We start from the raw sequence: 23,163 nt of genomic DNA on the forward strand, positions 1-23,163 counted from the left end.
AAGGTCAGATGCTTAGTGAGGGGTGTATTTAACTGGGTGTGTGGGGGGGGAGGTTGTTTTGGAGGGGCCAGGGCAGTGTTGCTGAGAAGGAAGATTGTTTCCACCATTGTTGATGTGATAGATTCCATGACGTTAGCTTGTATCTCATTGGCACAGACTAGCTGTCAGCTGGCGTCAGTTATACCAGCATGCATTGCAGTACCATTCCCATCTCCGGAAGCTCCAACAACCATCAAACAGCAACAAGTTAAAGAAGAGGCTTGAAGGGGAAGAGACAATCCTAACATCACTCCTGTCCCAGGTCCAGACAACCTTACAGACCATGGGAGAGAGGCTGGGACCAAACCAGCAGCTCAAACCTCTGGCAGGTAAGGAGATTCAATAAACACACTAATCAAAACGGACCTTGTAGAGGGAGCTTTACTTTGTATTTAGCACTATGCAACACCTGTTTGATTGGGACAGTCTAGAGGGAAGATTGAATACAAAAGCAAGAATGTGATGCTGGAACTGTATAAAATGCTGGAATTTATTCACAGTTTCTGGTCCTCATATTACAAGAAGGAAATAATTGTTCTGGAGAGTCATCGAGTCATAGAGGTTTACAGCATGGAAACAGGCCCTTCGGTCCATCTTGGCCATGCCACCCTTTTTTTAAACCCCGAAGCTAATCCCAATTGCCCGCATTTGGCCCGTATCCCTCTGCACCCAAGTGTGCCGAGACTGACAAGAATGCTGCCAGGGTTTGGAAATTACAGCAGTGTGGAGAGCTGGGTGGGGCTGGGGTTGTTTTCCCTCGAACAGAGGAGGCTGAGGGGTGATTTGATCGAGATGTTCAAAATGATGAGGGGGTCGAGGGAGCGCAGACAGGAACCTGTTTCCCTCGAGCTGAGGGGTCATGGAGTGGCACAGTGGTTACCACTGCTGCCTCACAGTGTCAGGGACCCAGGTTCGATTCCCGGCTTGGGAGGAGTTTGCGTGGAGTTTGCGCGTTCTCCCCCGTGTCTGCGTGGGTTTCCTCCGGGTGCTCCGGTTTCCTCCCACAGTCCGAAAGACGTGCTGGTTAGGTGTACTGGCCATGCTAGATTCCCGAACAGGTGCTGGAGTGTGGCGACTGGCGGATTTTCACAGTAACTTCATTGCAGTGTTAACGTAAACTACTTGGACAAAAATAAATAAATTAAACTTAGTGGTATTATCGCTAGATTATTAACCCAGAAACTTAGCTAATATTCTGGGGACCTGGGTTCGGATCCCGCTACGGCAGGTGGTGGAATTTGAATTCAATAAAAAATATCTGGAATTAAGGATCTACCGATGACCATGAAACCATTGTCGATTGTTGGAAAAAGACCATCTGGATCACTAATGTCCTTTAGGGAAGGAAATCTGCCGTCCTTACCCGGTCTGGCCTACATGTAACTCCAGAGCCACAACAGTGGGTTGACTCTCAACTGCCCTCCATGGGCAACTAGGGGTGGGCAATAAATGCTGGTCATCCAGCGACACCCGTGTCCCACAAATGAATAAAAAAAGAAAAGCTGTTCCCATTGGCTGATGGGATAAGATGACATAGAATTAAGTAATTGGGCAGGCGGTGCAGGTGGGATGTGAGGATGAATGTTTTTATACAGCGAGTGATAATGAGTTGGAACTCACTGCCCATGAATGGGTTACAAGCAGAGACAGTGAATGATCTCACTAAGAAATTGGATGGACATTTGAGAGAAATAGACTCGCAGTGATAGAGCAGGAGAGTGGAACTGACTGGGTTGCTTTACAGAGAGCCAGCATGGACTCAGTGGGCCGAATGGTTTCCCCCTGTGCTGATATGTCACTGACTATTGGTTCACTCTTCCTTTAGGGAAGGAGAGTTTGCCACTTTATTCAGTTAGGCCATTCTAGTTGCACACCTTATCCACCCTGTGAAGTAAGCAAATCTCAAACTGGGGCTGCCTTCAGAAGCTGCTGAAGGTGGCCCGCCATTCAGCTGAAGATTAGCACAGGGAATAAAGGCTGTCTTTTCACTGCTCTGTTGTGTCTTGTTTGGAGGTGAGGAGTCCTTCCTTCTGGGCTCGTACCTGGAGTCTGTGCAAATCTGGCTGGCGGCACTTCAGCAGGAGACGGGCAAAGGTAAGAGAATACACATGAACACACAGCTGCTGCAGCATCGCCTGTCCAGCTGCTGCAGCATCACCTGTCCAGCTGCTGCAGCACCACCTGTCCAGCTGCTGCAGCATCACCTCTCCAGCTGCTGCAGCATCACCTGTCCAGCTGCTGCAGCACCACCTGTCCAGCTGCTGCAGCATCACCTCTCCAGCTGCTGCAGCATCACCTGTCCAGCTGCTGCAGCATCGCCTGTCCAGCTGCTGCAGCATCACCTGTCCAGCTGCTGCAGCATCACCTGTCCAGCTGCTGCAGCATCACCTGTCCAGCTGCTGCAGCATCGCCTGTCCAGCTGCTGCAGCATCACCTGCCCAGCTGCTGCAGCATCACCTGTCCAGCTGCTGCAGCATCACCTGCCCAGCTGCTGCAGCATCACCTGTCCAGCTGCTGCAGCATCACCTGTCCAGCTGCTGCAGCATCACCTGTCCAGCTGCTGCAGCATCACCTGTCCAGCTGCTGCAGCATCACCTGTCCAGCTGCTGCAGCATCACCTGTCCAGCTGCTGCTGGGACATTTTGGCGATTCTTGCCCCAGATCGTATTCACTTCCATCAATTGCTCAGTGTGTATCTCCCCACATCCTACCCCAGACCCTACTGTATGTTATATCTGTCTGCTCCTCTCACCCTTAGCTTCCTCTTCCATCTTTCTATCTGCCTCATTTTCTCCCTGTTTCTGTGCGGCCATATTGAATCCTGCCAGTGGACTGGGCCTAATGCTGTGAAGTCATGCTTTTTTTTTGATTACAGATAGAGGCAGAGTGATTTACCTGCAGACGCGATATAGCCTGGCCATTCTTTACACCCACCTCTACCTCTACAATCTCTGTGCTGCCCTCGACTTTTGTGAACATCTTGTGGGACAGGTACTAAACCAAGAACGGTCTGAGATTGCAAAAGGTGAGATGTCAAGATGCCCAATAAAACATGAAAAGTGTGTTTATTATCAGATTATTAGTGTGTTGTGTGGGTTTATGAATAATGAGTGTGTGATATCAGCATATCACAGTGAGAGGTGTGGGGTATATCAGACTGTTACAGTGAGGGGTGTGGGGTATATCAGAGTGTTACAGTGAGGGGTGTGGGGTATATCAGAGTGTTACAGTGAGGGGTGTGGGATATATCAGAGTGTTACAGTGAGGGGTGTGGGGTATATCAGTGTTACAGTGAGGGGTGTGGGGTATATCAGAGTGTTACAGTGAGGGGTGCGGGGTATATCAGAGTGTTACAGTGAGGGGTGTGGGGTATATCAGAGTGTTACAGTGAGGGGTGTGGGATATATCAGAGTGTTACAGTGAGGGGTGTGGGGTATATCAGTGTTACAGTGAGGGGTGTGGGGTATATCAGAGTGTTACAGTGAGGGGTGTGGGGTATATCAGTGTTACAGTGAGGGGTGTGGGGTATATCAGAGTGTTACAGTGAGGGGTGTGGGGTATATCAGAGTGTTACAGTGAAGGGTGTGGGGTATATCAGAGTGTTACAGTGAGGGGTGTGGGATATATCAGAATGTTACAGTGAGGGGTGTGGGATATATCAGAATGTTACAGTGAGGGGTGTGGTGTATATCAGAGTGTCACAGTGAGGGGTGTGGGATATATCAGAATGTTACAGTGAGGGGTGTGGGGTATATCAGAGTGTTACAGTGAGGGGTGTGGGGTATATCAGACTGTTACAGTGAGGGGTGTGGGGTATATCAGACTGTTACAGTGAGGGGTGTGGGGTATATCAGAGTGTTACAGTGAGGGGCGTGGGATATATCAGAGTGTTACAGTGAGGGGTGTGGGATATATCAGAATGTTACAGTGAGGGGTGTGGGATATATCAGAATGTTACAGTGAGGGGTGTGGTGTATATCAGAGTGTTACAGTGAGGGGTGTGGGGTATATCAGAGTGTTACAGTGAGGGGTGTGGGGTATATCAGAGTGTCACAGTGAGGGGTGTGGGGTATATCAGAGTGTTACAGTGAAGAGTGTGGGGTATATCAGAGTGTTACAGTGAGGGGTGTGGGGTATATCAGAGTGTTACAGTGAGGGGTGTGGGGTATATCAGAGTGTTACAGTGAGGGGTGTGGGGTATATCGGTGTTACAGTGAGGTGTGTGGGATATATCAGAGTGTTACAGTGAGGGGTGTGGGGTATATCAGAGTGTTACAGTGAGGGGTGTGGGGTATATCAGAGTGTTACAGTGAGGGGTGTGGGGTATATCAGAGTGTCACAGTGAGGGGTGTGGGGTATATCAGTGTGTTACAGTGAGGGGTGTGGGGTATATCAGAGTGTTACAGTGAGGGGTGTGGGGTATATCAGAGTGTTACAGTGAGGGGTGTGGGGTATATCAGACTGTTACAGTGAGGGGTGTGGGGTATATCAGAGTGTTACAGTGAGGGGTGTGGGGTATATCAGAGTGTTACAGTGAGGGGTGTGGGGTATATCAGAGTGTTACAGTGAGGGGTGTGGGGTACATCAGAGTGTTACAGTGAGGGGTGTGGGGTATATCAGAGTGTCACAGTGAGGGGTGTGGGGTATATCAGTGTGTTACAGTGAGGGGTGTGGGGTATATCAGAGTGTTACAGTGAGGGGTGTGGGGTATATCAGAGTGTTACAGTGAGGGGTGTGGGGTATATCAGACTGTTACAGTGAGGGGTGTGGGGTATATCAGAGTGTTACAGTGAGGGGTGTGGGGTATATCAGAGTGTTACAGTGAGGGGTGTGGGGTATATCAGAGTGTTACAGTGAGGGGTGTGGGGTACATCAGAGTGTTACAGTGAGGGGTGTGGGGTATGTCGGTGTTACAGTGAGTGTGTGGGGTATATCGGTATTACAGTGAGGTGTGTGGGGTATATCGGTGTTACAGTGAGTGTGTGGGGTATATCGGTGTTACAGTGTGGTGTGTGGGGTATATCGGTGTTACAGTGAGTGTGTGGGGTATATCGGTGTTACAGTGAGGTGTGTGGGGTATATCGGTGTTACAGTGAGTGTGTGGGGTATATCAGTGTTACAGTGAGGTGTGTGGGGTATATCGGTGTTACAGTGAGGGGTGTGGGGTATATCAGAGTGTTACAGTGAGGTGTGTGGGGTATATCAGTGTTACAGTGAGGGGTGTGGGGTATATCAGAGTGTTACAGTGAGGTGTGTGGGGTATATCAGTGTTACAGTGAGGTGTGTGGGGTATATCAGTGTTACAGTGAGGTGTGTGGGGTATATCGGTGTTACTGTGAGTCTGTGGGGTATATCGGTGTTACAGTGAGTGTGTGGGGTATATCGGTGTTACAGTGAGTGTGTGGGGTATATCGGTGTTACAGTGAGTGTGTGGGGTATATCGGTGTTACAGTGAGTGTGTGGGGTATATCAGTGTTACAGTGAGGGGTGTGGGGTATATCGGTGTTACAGTGAGTGTGTGGGGTATATCAGAGTGTTACAGTGAGGGGGTCTGGGGTATGTCAGTGTTACAGTGAGTGTGTGGGGTATATCGGTGTTACAGTGAGTGTGTGGGGTATATCGGTGTTACAGTGAGTGTGTGGGGTATATCGGTGTTACAGTGAGTGTGGGGTATATCAGAGTGTTACAGTGAGGGGGTCTGGGGTATATCAGTGTTACAGTGAGGTGTGTGGGGTATATCGGTGTTACAGTGAGGGTGTGGGGTATATCAGAGTGTTACAGTGAGGGGGTCTGGGGTATATCAGTGTTACAGTGAGTGTGTGGGGTATATCGGTGTTACAGTGAGTGTGTGGGGTATATCGGTGTTACAGTGAGTGTGTGGGGTATATCGGTGTTACAGTGAGTGTGGGGTATATCAGAGTGTTACAGTGAGGGGTGTGGGGTATATCAGAGTGTTACAGTGAGGGGTGTGGGGTATATCAGTGTTACAGTGAGGGGGTCTGGGGTATATCAGTGTTACAGTGAGGTGTGTGGGGTATATCGGTGTTACAGTGAGTGTGGGGTATATCAGTGTTACAGTGAGGGGTGTGGGGTATATCAGTGTTACAGTGAGGGGGTCTGGGGTATATCAGTGTTACAGTGAGGGGTGTGGGGTATATCGGTGTTACAGTGAGGGGTGTGGGGTATATCAGTGTTACAGTGAGGGGTGTGGGGTATATCGGTGTTACAGTGAGGGGGTGTGGGGTATATCAGTGTTACAGTGAGGGGTGTGGGGTATATCAGTGTTACAGTGAGGGGTGTGGCGTATATCGGTGTTACAGTGAGTGTGGGGTATATCGGTGTTACAGTGAAGTGTGTGGGGTATATCGGTGTTATAGTGAGGGGTGTGGGGTATATCGGTATTACAGTGAGGTGTGTGGGGTATATCGGTGTTACAGTGAGTGTGTGGGGTATATCGGTATTACAGTGAGTGTGTGGGGTATATCAGTATTGCAGTGAGGTGTGTGGGGTATATCGGTGTTACAGTGAGTGTGTGGAGTATATCGGTGTTACAGTGAGTGTGTGGGGTGTATCGGTGTTACAGTGAGGTGTGTGGGGTATATCGGTGTTACAGTGAGTGTGTGGGGTATATCGGTGTTACAGTGAGTGTGTGGAGTATATCGGTGTTACAGTGAGGTGTGTGGGGTATATCGGTGTTACAGTGAGTGTGTGGGGTATATCGGTGTTACAGTGAGTGTGTGGGGTGTATCGGTGTTACAGTGAGGTGTGTGGGGTATATCGGTGTTACAGTGAGTGTGTGGGGTATATCGGTGTTACAGTGAGTGTGTGGAGTATATCGGTGTTACAGTGAGGTGTGTGGGGTATATCGGTGTTACAGTGAGGTGTGTGGGGTATATCGGTGTTACAGTGAGGGGTGTGGGGTATATCGGTGTTACAGTGAGTGTGTGGGGTATATCGGTGTTACAGTGAGGTGTGTGGGGTATATCGGTGTTACAGTGAGGGGTGTGGGGTATATCGGTGTTACAGTGAGTGGGTGGGGTATATCGGTGTTACAGTGAGGGTGTGGGGTATATCGGTGTTACAGTGAGGTGTGTGGGGTATATCGGTGTTACAGTGAGTGTGCGGGGTATATCGGTGTTACAGTGAGGTGTGTGGGGTATATCGGTGTTACAGTGAGTGTGTGGGGTATATCGGTGTTACAGTGAGGTGTGTGGGGTATATCAGTGTTACAGTGAGGTGTGTGGGGTATATCAGTGTTACAGTGAGGGGTGTGGGGTATATTGGTATTACAGTGAGTGTGTGGGGTATATCGGTGTTACTGTGAGTGTGTGGGGTATATCGGTATTACAGTGAGGTGTGTGGGGTATATCAGTGTTACTGTGAGTGTGTGGGGTATATCAGTGTTACTGTGAGTGTGTGGGGTATATCGGTGTTACTGTGAGTGTGTGGAGTATATCGGTGTTACAGTGAGTGTGTGGGGTATATCAGTGTTACTGTGAGTGTGTGGGGTATATCGGTGTTACAGTGAGGTGTGTGGGGTATATCAGTGTTACTGTGAGTGTGTGGGGTATATCAGTGTACTGTGAGTGTGTGGAGTATATCGGTGTTACAGTGAGGTGTGTGGGGTATATCAGTGTTACTGTGAGTGTGTGGGGTATATCAGTGTTACTGTGAGTGTGTGGGGTATATCGGTGTTACTGTGAGTGTGTGGGGTATATCGGTGTTACAGTGAGTGTGTGGGGTATATCGGTGTTACTGTGAGTGTGTGGGGTATATCGGTGTTACAGTGAGTGTGTGGGGTATATCGGTGTTACTGTGAGTGTGTGGGGTATATCGGTGTTACTGTGAGTCTGTGGGGTATATCGGTGTTACAGTGAGTGTGTGGGGTATATCGGTGTTACAGTGAGGTGTGTGGGGTATATCGGTGTTACAGTGAGTGTGTGGGGTATATCGGTGTTACAGTGAGTGTGTGGGGTATATCAGTGTTACAGTGAGGTGTGTGGGGTATATCGGTGTTACTGTGAGTGTGTGGGGTATATCGGTGTTACTGTGAGTCTGTGGGGTATATCGGTGTTACAGTGAGTGTGTGGGGTATATCGGTGTTACAGTGAGTGTGTGGGGTATATCGGTGTTACAGTGAGTGTGTGGGGTATATCGGTGTTACAGTGAGTGTGGGGTATATCAGAGTGTTACAGTGAGGGGGTCTGGGGTATATCAGTGTTACAGTGAGGTGTGTGGGGTATATCGGTGTTATAGTGAGTGTGGGGTATATCAGTGTTACAGTGAGGGGGTCTGGGGTATATCAGTGTTACAGTGAGGTGTGTGGGGTATATCGGTGTTATAGTGAGTGTGGGGTATATCAGTGTTACAGTGAGGTGTGTGGGGTATATCGGTGTTATAGTGAGTGTGGGGTATATCGGTGTTACAGTGAGGGGGTCTGGGGTATATCAGTGTTACAGTGAGGGGTGTGGGGTATATCGGTGTTACAGTGAGGGGTGTGGGGTATATCAGTGTTACAGTGAGGGGTGTGGGGTATATCGGTGTTACAGTGAGGGGGTGTGGGGTATATCAGTGTTACAGTGAGGGGTGTGGCGTATATCGGTGTTACAGTGAGTGTGGGGTATATCGGTGTTACAGTGAGGTGTGTGGGGTATATCGGTGTTATAGTGAGGGGTGTGGGGTATATCGGTATTACAGTGAGGTGTGTGGGGTATATCGGTGTTACAGTGAGTGTGTGGGGTATATCGGTATTACAGTGAGTGTGTGGGGTATATCAGTATTGCAGTGAGGTGTGTGGGGTGTATCGGTGTTACAGTGAGGTGTGTGGGGTATATCGGTGTTACAGTGAGTGTGTGGGGTATATCGGTGTTACAGTGAGTGTGTGGGGTATATCGGTGTTACAGTGAGGTGTGTGGGGTATATCGGTGTTACAGTGAGGGGTGTGGGGTATATCGGTGTTACAGTGAGTGTGTGGGGTATATCGGTGTTACAATGAGGTGTGTGGGGTATATCGGTGTTACAGTGAGGGGTGTGGGGTATATCGGTGTTACAGTGAGTGGGTGGGGTATATCGGTGTTACAGTGAGGGTGTGGGGTATATCGGTGTTACAGTGAGGTGTGTGGGGTATATCGGTGTTACAGTGAGTGTGCGGGGTATATCGGTGTTACAGTGAGGTGTGTGGGGTATATCAGTGTTACAGTGAGGGGTGTGGGGTATATTGGTATTACAGTGAGTGTGTGGGGTATATCGGTGTTACTGTGAGTGTGTGGGGTATATCGGTATTACAGTGAGGTGTGTGGGGTATATCAGTGTTACTGTGAGTGTGTGGGGTATATCAGTGTTACTGTGAGTGTGTGGGGTATATCGGTGTTACAGTGAGTGTGTGGAGTATATCGGTGTTACAGTGAGTGTGTGGGGTATATCGGTGTTACAGTGAGGTGTGTGGGGTATATCAGTGTTACTGTGAGTGTGTGGGGTATATCAGTGTTACTGTGAGTGTGTGGGGTATATCGGTGTTACTGTGAGTGTGTGGGGTATATCAGTGTTACTGTGAGTGTGTGGGGTATATCGGTGTTACTGTGAGTGTGTGGGGTATATCGGTGTTACAGTGAGTGTGTGGAGTATATCGGTGTTACAGTGAGTGTGTGGGGTATATCGGTGTTACTGTGAGTGTGTGGGGTATATCGGTGTTACAGTGAGTGTGTGGGGTATATCGGTGTTACAGTGAGTGTGTGGAGTATATCGGTGTTACAGTGAGTGTGTGGGGTATATCGGTGTTACAGTGAGTGTGTGGGGTATATCGGTGTTACAGTGAGTGTGTGGGGTATATCGGTAATACAGTGAGGGGTGTGTGGTTCTGTCCACACTCTGTCGGTGTATTTTACACTGGGTATGCTGTGACTCTGTGTCCAGGTTCCGATGGGCTGGGATTGGATTCGGTGATGCTGCAGGATGTTGGGGTGGATGCTGCCCTGGCAGTGGTTCAGTCACTAGCCCGCTTCATGGCTCTTTATTACACTAACCAGCCGGTGTTTGTGCTGCCGCCTCATCACACTGACACCATGCCACCACTGCACTGTGAACCCGGTAAGTGTCTCTGCTAAAATAAAGTTTACTTACGTTGTGGGAAATTTACCACTTCGGAGTCAGACTTGGAGGTTTCAATAATACAGTTTTACTTCGGACAAAGCTTTGGGAGAAAGCACTGGTACTCCGCAGTACTTGGCAGCTACCTTCTCAACTACACAATGGTAGTTGATCATTTTTATACCTTTTAGACAATAGACAGTACGGACATTGGCCATTAACACAGCGTTACAAGTTGAGTAGACAGATACGGACATCGATAGTTAACACATCGTTACAAGCAGACAGGTACAGGCATGGACAGTTAACATATCATTGTTCATAGAATGGATACATTTATGCAGTTATGTCCTCGATCAATGACTGGTTTCGATATATACATTCAGTGGCTGATCTTGTTACATTTATGTATTTATGTCCCCATCTGTGGCTGACCTTATTATCAGACTCATTGTTCTGGGTCTGCTCTTATCTAAAGTGCCTCAAGCTCTGACCAGCTTCCTGCAGCAATTCAGATACTGAGGGTTTTAACTTTTTGTGTAACTGTCTGTGCCAAAAGCCAGTGCCTGTTATTGTCCCTTCCCAGGTAACCATTTTGTGTGCCAGGTAACCATTTTGTGTCCATCACTTTAATACCATAACACTCCCCCTTTTTGGTCAGGATTATTATTTGTGGGCGGCACGGTAGCACAGTGGTTAGCACTGCTGCTTCACAGCTCCAGGGTCCTGGGTTCGATTCCCGGCTCGGGTCACCGTCTGTGTGGAGTTTGCACATTCTCCTCGTGTCTGCGTGGGTTTCCTCCGGGTGCTCCGGTTTCCTCCCACAGTCCAAAGATGTGCGGGTTAGGTTGATTGGCCAGGTTAAAAATTGCCCCTTAGAGTCCTGAGATGCGTAGGTTAGAGGGATTAGCAGGTAAATATGTGGGGGTAGGGCCTGGGTGGGATTGTGGTCGGTGCAGACTCGATGGGCCGAATGGCCTCCTTCTGCACTGTTGGGTTTCTATGATTTCTATGATTTCTATGATTATTTAATAATCCCCAGGCCAACAGCAGCATCTTCACAGGTCGAGGTCCATCTTCGTCTTTCCTTCTTCGTAGCTTTTGATGTCTTCAGGGGTTCCCATCATGTATTCTTCCTCGATGGTTACACTGGCTCCTGGCACAATTCGTGTCACCATTGCTTTGCAACAGACATTAAGGCATCCAACAATTAGGCAACAGACAATTACAATTGAAATGAGTATGATCAGTCCATGCAGTAAATAGGATCCCCAGGATCCCCCCACCAGCCATTCCAGCCAGCTACTTCCTTTCTTGGCTCCCTGTCTGAAGTCATCAAGTTGTTCTCTGATGTTATTAATGACTTGGGTAATATTATAGGATTCGTCTGTGACATGGGTTATGCATTTGTTTCCTATGATTGTACATACTCCCCCCTGTTGTGCTAACTGATAGTCCACTGCATATCGTGTCTGCTGTGCATATAATCTCAATTCAGCCATTTCTTGGTTGACAGCTCCAGTGCTTTTGAAGTGCTGTTTCCCAGGACTGTTCATCCACAAGTAATATTCCTATTTTTTGCACTAATTACTCCTGCTGCCCCCCCCCGCCCCCTTCTGAGGGCATGGAACAGTGAGTGGTCCTATTGTTCCTACTGCAAAAAGGATCGGGAGGGTTGGTGTTTCTGTCGTGTCGGTACCATTGAAGAGGAATACAAATCCCTTCTTAGCTCGGTAACATTTAGTGTCCCGATTATTAGTTTGTTTATCCCACCAATTACTCAGTTTACTTGAATCCCACCACCTGATAAGGATGAAACGGGTCTGTCCATTCGGCTGAGCTGACACGAGTCCCATTACACTGTCCGCAAATGAGCTGCCTCCCCGCGGTTACATTCAGGCATTGCTGTTCATCACAGGTGCAAGTAAACTGACCCCTATTTACCCGACAGTGTTGATGGACACACTGCGTCTGTACGCAGCAATCATTCCTGGGGACCAAGGCATAGGCACATCCCCATCCCTGCCCCGAAAAACAAAGTGGATAGCTTGCATTATCCGAGCAAGCTCTTCCTCCCACCTGTTGGAGCCCCCTGCACACAGGATCTGTGGGATTTACAAGTTCCACACATCTCCCCTGTAAACCTCTTTTATATTTGCCAATTTGTCCCTTCCAGGGTGCGTCTGATGTATCTACTGTATATAAGTCATGAGGGGTCCACCCAGGGGTGGCCACAAATAGGGCTTCTACCGATTGTGCTAATGGGTAGCATACAGTTCGATTCCCGTGTAAGTGTATATGAGCCATGTAAAATAGGTTATCCTCGAGCCCAGTCAGGTTTACAGTCACGACAACGCAAAGTAGTACAGTTACATATGCGATTTCATATATGTCCACAACAAGCAAGTATCAATCCTAAAAGTGTAAGTTATACAATTTTCAAAAGTTATACTGTCAACCTGAACGCGTCAGTTACTCTTGCTTGCAGTCTTCACCTGTTTTGGGGAAAGCCATAGAACCATAGAACATTACAGCACAGAAATAGGCCTTTTGGCCCTTCTTGGCTGTGCCGAACCATTTTTGTGCCTAGTCCCACTGACCTGCACCTGGACCATATCCCTCCACACCCCTCTCATCCATGTACCTGTCCAAGTTTTTCTTAAATGTTAAAAGTGAGCCCGCATTCACCACTTTATCCAGCAGCTCATTCCACACTCCCACCACTCTCTGTGTGAAGAAGCCCCCCCCTAATATTCCCTTTAAACTTTTCCCCCTTCACCCTTAACCCATGTCCTCTAGTTTTTTTCTACCCCAGCCTCAGTGGAAAAAGCCTGCTTGCATTCACTCTATCTATACCCATCATAATTTTATACACCTCTATCAAATCTCCCCTCATTCTTCTATGCTCCAGGGAATAAAGTCCTAACCTATTCAACCTTTCTCTGTAACTCAAGTTTCTCAAGTCCCGGCAACATCCTTGTAAACCTTCTCTGCACTCTTTCAACCTTATTAATATCCTTCCTGTAATTAGGTGACCAAAACTGCACACAATACTCTAAATTCGGCCTCACCAATGTCTTATACAACCTCACCATAACATTCCAACTCCATTGCTCAATACTTTGATTTATAAAGGCCAATGTACCAAAAGCACTCTTTACGACCCTATCTACCTGTGACGCCACTTTTAGGGAATTATGTATCTGTATTCCTAGATCCCTCTGTTCTACTGCACTCTTCAGTGTCCTACCATTTACCTTGTATGTTCTAACTTGGTTTGTCCTTCCAAAGTGCAATACCTCAACACTTGTCTGCATTAAACTCCATCTGCCATTTTTCAGCCCATTTTTCTAGCTGGTCCAAATCCCTCTGCAAGCTTTGAAACCTTCCTCACTGTCCACTACACCTTTGTATCATCAGCAAATTTGCTGATCCAATTTACCACATTATCATCCAGAGCATTGATATAGATGACAAACAACAGTGGACCCAGCACTGATCCCTGTGGCACACCACTAGTCACAGGCCTCCACTCAGAGAAGCAATCCTCCACTCCCACTCTCTGGCTTCTTCCATTGAGCCAGTGTCTAATCCAATTTACTACCTCTCCATGTATACCTAGTGACTGAACCTTCCTAACTAATCTCCCATGCGGGACCTTGTCAAAGGCCTTACTGAAGTCCATGTAGACAACATCCACTGCCTTCCCTTCATCCACTTTCCTGGTAACCTCCTCGAAAAACTCTAATAGATTGGTTAAACATGACCTACCACGCACAAAGCCATGTTGACTCTCCCTAATGAGTCTCTGTCGATCCAAATATTTGTAGATCCTATCCCTTATCAGACCTTCCAATAACTTGCCCACCACCGACGTCAAACCTACTGGCCGATAATTTCCCGGATTTCTTTTGGAACCTTTTTTAAACAACGGAACAACATGAGCCACCCTCCAATCATCCGGCACCTCCCCCGTGAATACTGACATTTTAAATCCAAAAACACCACATCCACCGGTTCCCCTCTGTCAACTGCACTCGTTACATCTTCATAAAAATCCAGTAAATTCGTCAAACACGACTTTCCCTTCATGAATCCATGCTGCGTCTGCTTGATCAAACCATTTTTTTCCAGGTGTCCTGCTATTTCTTCTTTAATGATGGATTCCAGCAGATTTCCTTTGGTTCCATACATAGCCGACCACTCTGATCTTCAAGAGGACCAATTTTATCCCTTACTATCCTTTTGCTCTTAATACACCTGTAGAAGCTCTTGGGATTATCCTTCACCTTGTCTGCCAAAGCAACCTCATGTCTTCTTGTTGCCCTCCTGATTTCTTTCTTAAGTAGTTTCTTGCACTTTTTATACTCCTTGAGCATCTTATTTGCTCCCTGTTGCCTATACATGTCATGCATCTCTCTCTTCTTCTTTATCAGAGTTCCAATACCCCTCGAGAACCAAGGTTCCTTATTCTTATTCACTTTGCCTTTAATCCTGACAGGAACATACAAACTCTGCACTCTCAAAATTTCTCCTTTGAAGGCCTCCCACTTACCAGTCACATCCTTGCCAGAGAACAGCCTGTCCCAATCCTCGCTTTTTAGATCCTTTCTCATTTCTTCAAATTTGGCCTTTTTCCAGTTTAGAACCTCAACCCGAGGACCAAATCTATCTTTATCCATGATCAACTTGAAACTAATGGCATTATGATCACTGGAACCAAAGTGTTCCCCTACACACACTTCCGTCATTTGTCCGAACTCGTTTCCTTACAGGAGATCTAATATTGCATCCTCTCTAGTTGGTACCTCTACATATTGGTTTAGAAAATTTTCCTGAACACATTTTACAAACTCTAACCCGTCTAGACCTTTAACAAGGTCACAAGTAGGCTTACATTAACACTGCAATGAAGCTACTGTGAAAATCCCCTAGTCGCCACACTCCGGCGCCTGTTCGGGTCAATGCACCTAACCAGCACGTCTTTCAGAATGTGGGAGGAAACCGGAGCACCCGGAGGAAACCCATGCAGATATGGGGAGAATGTACAAACTCAGAGAACAAAAAAAATTACACAGGAACAGGCCCTTCGGCCCTCCAAGCCTGCACCGACCATGCTGTCCGACTTAACTAAAACCCCCTACCCTTCCGGGGACCATATCCCTCTACTCCCATCCTATTCATGTACTTGTCAAGACGCCTCTTAAAAGTCACTACCACATCCTCTTCCACTACCTCCCCCGGCAACGAGTTCCAGGCACCCACCACTCTCTGTAAAAAATCTGCCTCGTACATCTCCTTTAAACCTTGCCCCTCGCACCTTAAACCTGTGCCCCCGAGTAATTGACTCTTCCACCCTGGGAAAAAGCTTCTGACTATCCACTCTGTCCACGCCTCTCATAATCTTGTAGACTTCTATCAGGTCGCCCCCTCAACCTCCGTGGTTCCAGTGAGAACAAACCAAGTTTCTCCAACCTCTCCTCATAGCTAAGACCCTCCACACCAGGCAACACCCTGGTAAATCTTTTCTGTACCCTCTCCAAAGCCTCCACATCCTTCTGGTAGTGTGGTGACCAGAATTGAACACTATATTCCAAGTGCGGCCTAACTAAGGTTCTATAAAGCTGTAACATGACTTGTCAATTTTTAAACTCAATACCCTGGCTGAAGAAAGCAAGCATGCCGTATGCCTTCTTGACTACCTTCTCCACCTGCATTGCCACTTTCAGTGACCTGTGTACCTGTACACCCAGATCCCTTTGCCTATCAATACACTTAAGGGTTCTGCCATTTACTGTATATTGCCTATCTGTATTAGACCTTCCAAAATGCATTACCTCACATTTGTCCGGATTCAATTCCATCTGCCATCTCTCCGCCCAAGTCTCCAACTGATCCATATCCTGCTGTATCCTCTGATGGTCCTCATCGCTATCCGCAAATCCACCAACCTTTGTCTCGTCCGCAAACTTACTAATCAATCCAGTTACATTTTCCTCCAAATCATTTATATATATTACAAACAGCAAAGGTCCCAGCACTGATCCCTGAGGAACACCACTTGTCACAGCCCTCCATTCAGAAACGCACCCTTCCACTGCTACCCTCTGTCTTCTATGACCAAGCGAGTTCTGTATCCACCTTGCCAGCTCACCTCTGATCCCATGAGACTTCACCTCCCCAGAGAAAGTAACCCAAGCTAGGAATTGAACCCGGGTCCCTGGCACTGTGAGGCAGCAGTGCTAACCACTGTGCCACCATGTCGGCCCTTGATCCACTCCAAAGCTAAACTCAAATGATTCTGTTCTTGTGCCTGTGATGGCCAGTTCCCAAAATGGGAAACGCGGGACCAGAGAGGGGGCAAGTGTGGGGGGGAGAGGCAGTGTTGGGGCAGGGGGATTGTGTGGGGGGGAGGGGGATTGTGCGGGGGGGAGGGGGATTGTGCGGGGTGGAGAGGGGGATTGTGCGGGGGGGAGGGGGATTGTGCGGGGGGGAGAGGGGCTGTGCGGGGGGGAGAGGGGCTGTGCGGGGGGGAGGGGGATTGTGCGGGGGGGAGGGGGATTGTGCGGGGGGGAGGGGGATTGTGCGGGGGGGAGAGGGGCTGTGCGGGGGGGAGAGGGGCTGTGCGGGGGGGAGAGGGGCTGTGCGGGGGGGAGAGGGGCTGTGCGGGGGGGGAGAGGGGCAGTGCGGAGGGGGAGAGGGGCAGTGCAGGGGGGAGAGGGGCAGTGTGTGTGGGGGGAGGGGCAGCGTGTGTGGGGGGAGGGGCAGTGTGTGGGGGGAGGGGCAGTGTGTGGGGGGAGGGGTGGTGCAGGTGGAGGGGTGGTGCGGGTGGAGGGGCGGTGCGGGGGGAGGGGCGGTGCGGGGGGAGGGGCGGTGCGGGGGGAGGGGCGGTGTGGGGGGGAGCTGTGTGAGGGGGAGGGGCAATGTGGGGCGGAGCTGTGTGTGGGGCGGAGCCATGTGAGGGGAGGGGAGTGTGGGTGTGGAGCTGTGTGAGGGGGAGGGGAGTGTGGGGGTGGAGCTGTGTGAGGGGGAGGGGAGTGTGGGGGTGGAGCTGTGTGAGGGGGAGGGGAGTGTGGGGGTGGAGCTGTGTGAGGGGGAGGGGAGTGTGGGGGTGGAGCTGTGTGAGGGGGAGGGGAGTGTGGGGGTGGGGCTGTGTGAGGGGGAGGGGCAGTATGAGGGTGGGGCTGTGTGAGGGGGAGGGGAGTGTGGGGCGGAGCTGTGTGAGGGGGAGGGGAGTGTGGGGCGGAGCTGTGTGAGGGGGAGGGGAGTGTGGGGCGGAGCTGTGTGAGGGGGAGGGGAGTGTGGGGGTGGAGCTGTGTGAGGGGGAGGGTCAGTGTGAGGGTGGGGCTGTGTGAGGGGAGGGGAGTGTGGGGGTGGAGCTGTGTGAGGGGAGGGGAGTGTGGGGGTGGAGCTGTGTGAGGGGGAGGGGAGTGTGGGGGCGGAGCTGTGTGAGGGGGAATGGTGCTGTGTGGGCTGGAGCTGGAAGCGTTGACGCTTTAACTCATTGCCTTTGTGTTGTGAGCTTGTTCGCAGCTTGCCGTGGCCGAGTGGTGTATCTGCAACAGCGATGTGTGTCAGCGGCAGTGCGGGAACAGCAGCTTTCTGACGTGTGGAGTGTGAAGTACGCAGTCACCCTGATGCTGACTGGCAGACTGATTCCGGAAGCCGTCTGGTTGGCCTGGAGTCTCGGGGACTGGAAAACCGCTGTGGTTCTGGGTTTAGCTTTCAACTTGTACGTTCAAAACCTCCCCAAGTCCGTCAGGTACAAACATTTTTAAAGTTTATTTATTAGTCACAAGTAAGGCTTACATTAACACTGCAATGAAGTTACTGTGAGAATCCCCTAGTCGCCACACTCCGGCGCCTGTTCGGGTACACTGAGGGAGAATTTAGCACGGCCAGTGCAGCCTAACCAGCATGTCTTTCGGACTATGGGAGGAAACCGGAGCACCCGGAGGAAACCCACGCAGACACGGGGAGAACGTGCAAACTCCACACAGACAGTGACCCAAGCCGGGAATCGAACCCGGGTCCCTGGCGCTGTGCGGCAGCAGCGCTAACCACTGTGCCACCGTGCCGCTTTCATGGTCAGTTACTTCCTGGAATTTGTGTCTGGTTGGCATTTCGACACTGGCATTGCACACAATCTGCCTAGCCTGGCCTGCTCATCCTGCCCAGTAGTAATCTCACAGCAGCCATTCGGAGCTAAGCCCTGGCTGCTTTTTGCTCTATTCCAGGAGCAGACTGAATCGAGGTCGGGACTCGCTGTCTTGTTGGCTGCAATGCTACTGAATGAACCGGATTTTGATCAGATCCCTGTGTACCGGCTAAGTCTGGATTATATTATTCAGTTCCTGCAGCAACTGGGAAAGAATAGCACAAAGTCAGGTCGAGCTGTTCCATACGGGTGTTTCAGGTTGCAAAGTAATCTGACTTCATTTAACCCCATCAACATATCCTTCTGATCCTGGGACAGGCACGAGTGAGTGTTACAGCTCCAACTCTCCTCTCCACTTCCAGTCATTTTGATCTGAAAATTCACTTTGGGCAGAATCTTCCCGGTCTGGTGTCCGGAGATGGGTGGGAAAGTCGGAATGATCCCCGCCGGGTGGGAAAGTCGGAATGATCCCTGCCGGATGGGAAAGTCGGAATGATCCCCGCTGGGTGGGGGAATCAGAAAGATCCCCACTGAATGGGGGAGTCGGGATGAACCCCACTGAATGGGGGAGTCGGAATGATCCCCGCTGGGTGGGAGAGTCGGAATGATCCCCGCTGGGTGGGAGAGTCGGAATGATCCCCGCTGGGTGGGAGAGTCGGAATGATCTCCGCTGGGTGGGAGAGTCGGAATGATCCCCGCTGGGTGGGGGAATCAGAAAGATCCCCACTGAATGGGGGAGTCGGAATGAACCCCACTGAATGGGGGAGTCGGAATGATCCCCGCTGGGTGGGAGAGTCGGAATGATCCCCGCTGGGTGGGAGAGTCGGAATGATCCCCGCTGGGTGGGAGAGTCGGAATGATCCCCGCTGGGTGGGAGAGTTGGAATGATCCCCGCCGGGTGGGAGAGTCGGAATGATCCTCGCTGGGTGGGAGAGTCGGAATGATCCCCGCTGGGTGGGAGAGTCGGAATGATCCCCGCTGGGTGGGAGAGTCGGAATGATCCCCGCTGGAGGGGGGGAAGTCGGAATGATCCCCACTGGATGGGAATGTTGAAATGATCCCCGCTGGGTGGGAAAGTCGGAATGATCCCCACTGGGCGGGAAAGTCGGAATGATCCTCGCTGGGCGGGAGAGTCGGAATGATCCTCGCTGGGTGGGAGAGTCGGAATGATCGTCGCTGGGTGGGAGAGTCGGAATGATCCTCCCTGGGTGGGAGAGTCGGAATGATCCTCGCTGGGTGGGAGAGTCGGAATGATCCTCGCTGGGTGGGAGAGTCGGAATGATCCTCGCTGGGTGGGAGAGTCGGAATGATCCTCGCTGGGTGGGAGAGTCGGAATGATCCTCGCTGGGTGGGAGAGTCGGAATGATCCTCGCTGGGTGGGAGAGTCGGAATGATCCTCGCTGGGTGGCAGAGTCGGAATGATCCTCGCTGGGTGGCGGAGTCGGAATGATCCCCGCTGCGGGGGAAGTCGGAATGATCTCCACTGGATGGGAATGTTGAAATGATCCCCGTTGGGTGGGAAAGTCGGAATGATCCCCGCCGGGTGGGAAAGTCGGAATGAGCCCTGCCGGGTGGGAAAGTCGGAATGATCCCCGCTGGGTGGGAAAGTCGGAATGATCCCCGCTGGGTGGGAAAGTCGGAATGATCCCCGCTGGGTGGGAGAGTCGGAATGATCCCCGCGGGGGGGGAAGTCGGAATGATCTCCACTGGATGGGAATGTTGAAATGATCCCCGCTGGGTGGGAAAGTTGGAATGATCCCCGCTGGGTGGGAGAGTCGGAATGATCCCCGCCGGGTGGGAAAGTCGGAATGATCCCCGCCGGGTGGGAAAGTCGGAATGATCCCCGCTGGGTGGGAAAGTCGGAATGATCCCCGCTGGGTGGGAAAGTCGGAATGATCCCCGCTGGGTGGGAAAGTCGGAATGATCCTCGCTGGGTGGGAGAGTCGGAATGATCCTCGCTGGGTGGCAGAGTCGGAATGATCCTCGCTGGGTGGCAGAGTCGGAATGATCCCCGCTGGGGGGGGAAGTCGGAATGATCCCCGCTGGGGGGGAAGTCGGAATGATCTCCACTGGATGGGAATGTTGAAATGATCCCCGCTGGGTGGGAGAGTCGGAATGATCCCCGCCGGGGGGGGGAAGTCGGAATGATCCCCGCTGGGGGGGAAGTCAGAATGATCCCCGCTGGGTGGGAGAGTCGGAATGATCCCCGCTGGGTGGGAGAGTCGGAATGATCCCTGCGGGGGGGGAGAGTCGGAATGATCCCCGCGGGGGGGGAAGTCGGAATGATCCCCGCTGGGTGGGAGAGTCGGAATGATCCCCGCTGGGTGGGAAAGTCGGAATGATCCCCGCGGGGGGGGGAAGTCGGAATGATCCCCGCTGGGTGGGAAAGTCAGAATGATCCCCGCTGGGTGGGAGAGTCGGAATGATCCCCGCCGGGTGGGAGAGTCGGAATGATCCCCGCCGGGTGGGAGAGTCGTAATGATCCCCGCCGGGTGGGAGAGTCGGAATGATCCCCGCTGGGTGGGAGAGTCGTAATGATCCCCGCCGGGTGGGAGAGTCGGAATGATCCCCGCCGGGTGGGAGAGTCGGAATGATCCCCGCCGGGTGGGAGAGTCGGAATGATCCCCGCTGGGTTTGGGGGGGAAGTCGGAATGATCCCCGCTGGGTTTGGGGGGGAAGTCGGAATGATCCCCGCTGGGTTTGGGGGGGAAGTCGGAATGATCCCCGCTGGGTTTGGGGGGGAAGTCGGAATGATCCCCGCTGGGTTTGGGGGGGAAGTCGGAATGATCCCCGCTGGGTTTGGGGGGGAAGTCGGAATGATCCCCGCTGGGTTTGGGGGGGAAGTCGGAATGATCCCCGCTGGGTTTGGGGGGGAAGTCGGAATGATCCCCGTTGGGTTTGGGGGGGAAGTCGGAATGATCCCCGCTGGGTTTGGGGGGGAAGTCGGAATGATCCCCGCTGGGTTTGGGGGGGGAAGTCGGAATGATCCCCGCTGGGTTTGGGGGGGAAGTCGGAATGATCCCCGCTGGGTTTGGGGGGGAAGTCGGAATGATCCCCGCTGGGTTTGGGGGGGAAGTCGGAATGATCCCCGCTGGGTTTGGGGGGGAAGTCGGAATGATCCCCGCTGGGTTTGGGGGGGAAGTCGGAATGATCCCTGCTGGGTTTGGGGGGGAAGTCGGAATGATCCCCGCTGGGTTTGGGGGGGAAGTCGGAATGATCCCCGCTGGGTTTGGGGGGGAAGTCGGAATGATCCCCGCTGGGTTTGGGGGGGAATTGGCTGCACACTGCGATCCTCCACTGTTCAGTCCATTAATTCAGCATCAATGTGGAATTTGGTGGTTCTCATGGGGAAGTGGACAGGAAATGTTCAGCCCCACCATTACCTGATGGATTGGAAGGTTCTGGTGCTAAACGCACCCAGACATCCACCCAGTCACCGCTGGCCAGCAGCTCCCCATCAATTCTCCAGACTCCTTGCAGCCACAGCTGTGCTGGAGAAACTGGCAGATGTGAGCGACCACAGCCTGGGACACATGAGGGCACCTCCTGCGTTGCCTTTTGCTGATCTCTAGATCATAGAATAGATCATCGAAACAGTGTAGAAGGTGGCCATTCAGCCCATCGAGTCTGCACCAACCACAATCCCACCCAGGCCCTATCCCCAGAATCCCGTGCATTTACCCTAACTAGTCCCCCTGACACTAAGGGGCAATTTATCATGGCCAATCCACCTAACCTGCACATCTTTGGAGTGTGGGAGGAAACCAGAGCACCCGGAGGAAACCCACGCAGACACGGGGAGAATGTGCAAACTCCTCACAGACAGTGACCCGAGCCGGGAATTGAACCCGGGTCCCTGGCACTGTGAGTCAGCAGCGCTAACCACCGTGCCGCCCCTGAAGATAAGAAGCCTTCCGGCGATATCCCCATGGGTAGGCCAATGCTCCCTGTTGCAGTACTCCATGTTCACCAACATCTTGACCTGTTTCTGCGGGGGGGCGGGGGGGGGCGGAATTACAGGCCTGCTTCTGGGAGATGGGGATTACAAGCCTGTTTCTGGGGGATGGGGATTACAGGCCTGTTTCAGGGGAATGGGGATTACAGGCCTGTTTTGGGGGAATGGGGATTACAGGCCTGTTTGTGGTGGATGGGGATTACAGGCCTGTTTCGGGGGAATGGGGATTACAGGCCTGTTTGTGGTGGATGGGGATTACAGGCCTGTTTCTGGGGGTGGGGATTACTGGCCTGTTTTGGGGGTGGGGATTACAGGCCTGTTTTGTGGGGGATGGGGATGACAGGCCTGTTTCTGGGGGTGGGGATTACTGGCCTGTTTTGGGGGATGGGGATTACAGGCTTGTTTCTGGGGGAATGGGGATTACAGGCCTGTTTTGGGGGATGGGGATTACAGGCCTGTTTTGGGGGATGGGGATTACAGGCTTGTTTCTGGGGGAATGGGGATTACAGGCCTGTTTCTGGGGGTGGGGATTACAGGCCTGTTTTGGGGGGGATGGGGATTACAGGCCTGTTTCTGGGGGATGGGGATTACTGACCTGTTTCTGGGGGATGGGGATTACAGGCTTGTTTCTGGGGGATGGGGATTACAGGCTTGTTTCTGGGGGATGGGGATTACAGGCCTGTTTTGGGGGTGGGGATTCCAGGCCTGTTTCTGGGGGTGGGGATTACTGGCCTGTTTTGGGGGTGGGGATTACAGGCCTGTTTTGTGGGGGATGGGGATGACAGGCCTGTTTCTGGGGGTGGGGATTACTGGCCTGTTTTGGGGGATGGGGATTACAGGCTTGTTTCTGGGGGAATGGGGATTACAGGCCTGTTTTGGGGGATGGGGATTACAGGCCTGTTTTGGGGGATGGGGATTACAGGCT

General features: G+C 51.5%; 1 protein-coding gene across 9 annotated transcripts in view; it reads left to right on the plus strand.

Annotated features, from left to right (window-relative positions):
- LOC144495195 (ciliogenesis and planar polarity effector 1-like) overlaps positions 1 to 23,163 on the plus strand; it is a 216,085-nt gene that overhangs the window by 17,235 nt on the left and 175,687 nt on the right. For all 9 annotated transcript variants that reach the window (XM_078215234.1, XM_078215228.1, XM_078215235.1 and 6 more), the window contains exons 4-8: positions 157 to 368; positions 2,053 to 2,133; positions 2,915 to 3,064; positions 9,952 to 10,125; positions 17,659 to 17,887. In XM_078215234.1, coding sequence (XP_078071360.1) covers positions 157 to 368; positions 2,053 to 2,133; positions 2,915 to 3,064; positions 9,952 to 10,125; positions 17,659 to 17,887 — 846 coding nt within the window. The remainder of the gene's footprint in view (positions 1 to 156; positions 369 to 2,052; positions 2,134 to 2,914; positions 3,065 to 9,951; positions 10,126 to 17,658; positions 17,888 to 23,163) is intronic.

Source organism: Mustelus asterias, chromosome 6, assembly GCF_964213995.1.
Source record: "Mustelus asterias chromosome 6, sMusAst1.hap1.1, whole genome shotgun sequence".
NCBI lineage: Eukaryota > Metazoa > Chordata > Chondrichthyes > Carcharhiniformes > Triakidae > Mustelus > Mustelus asterias.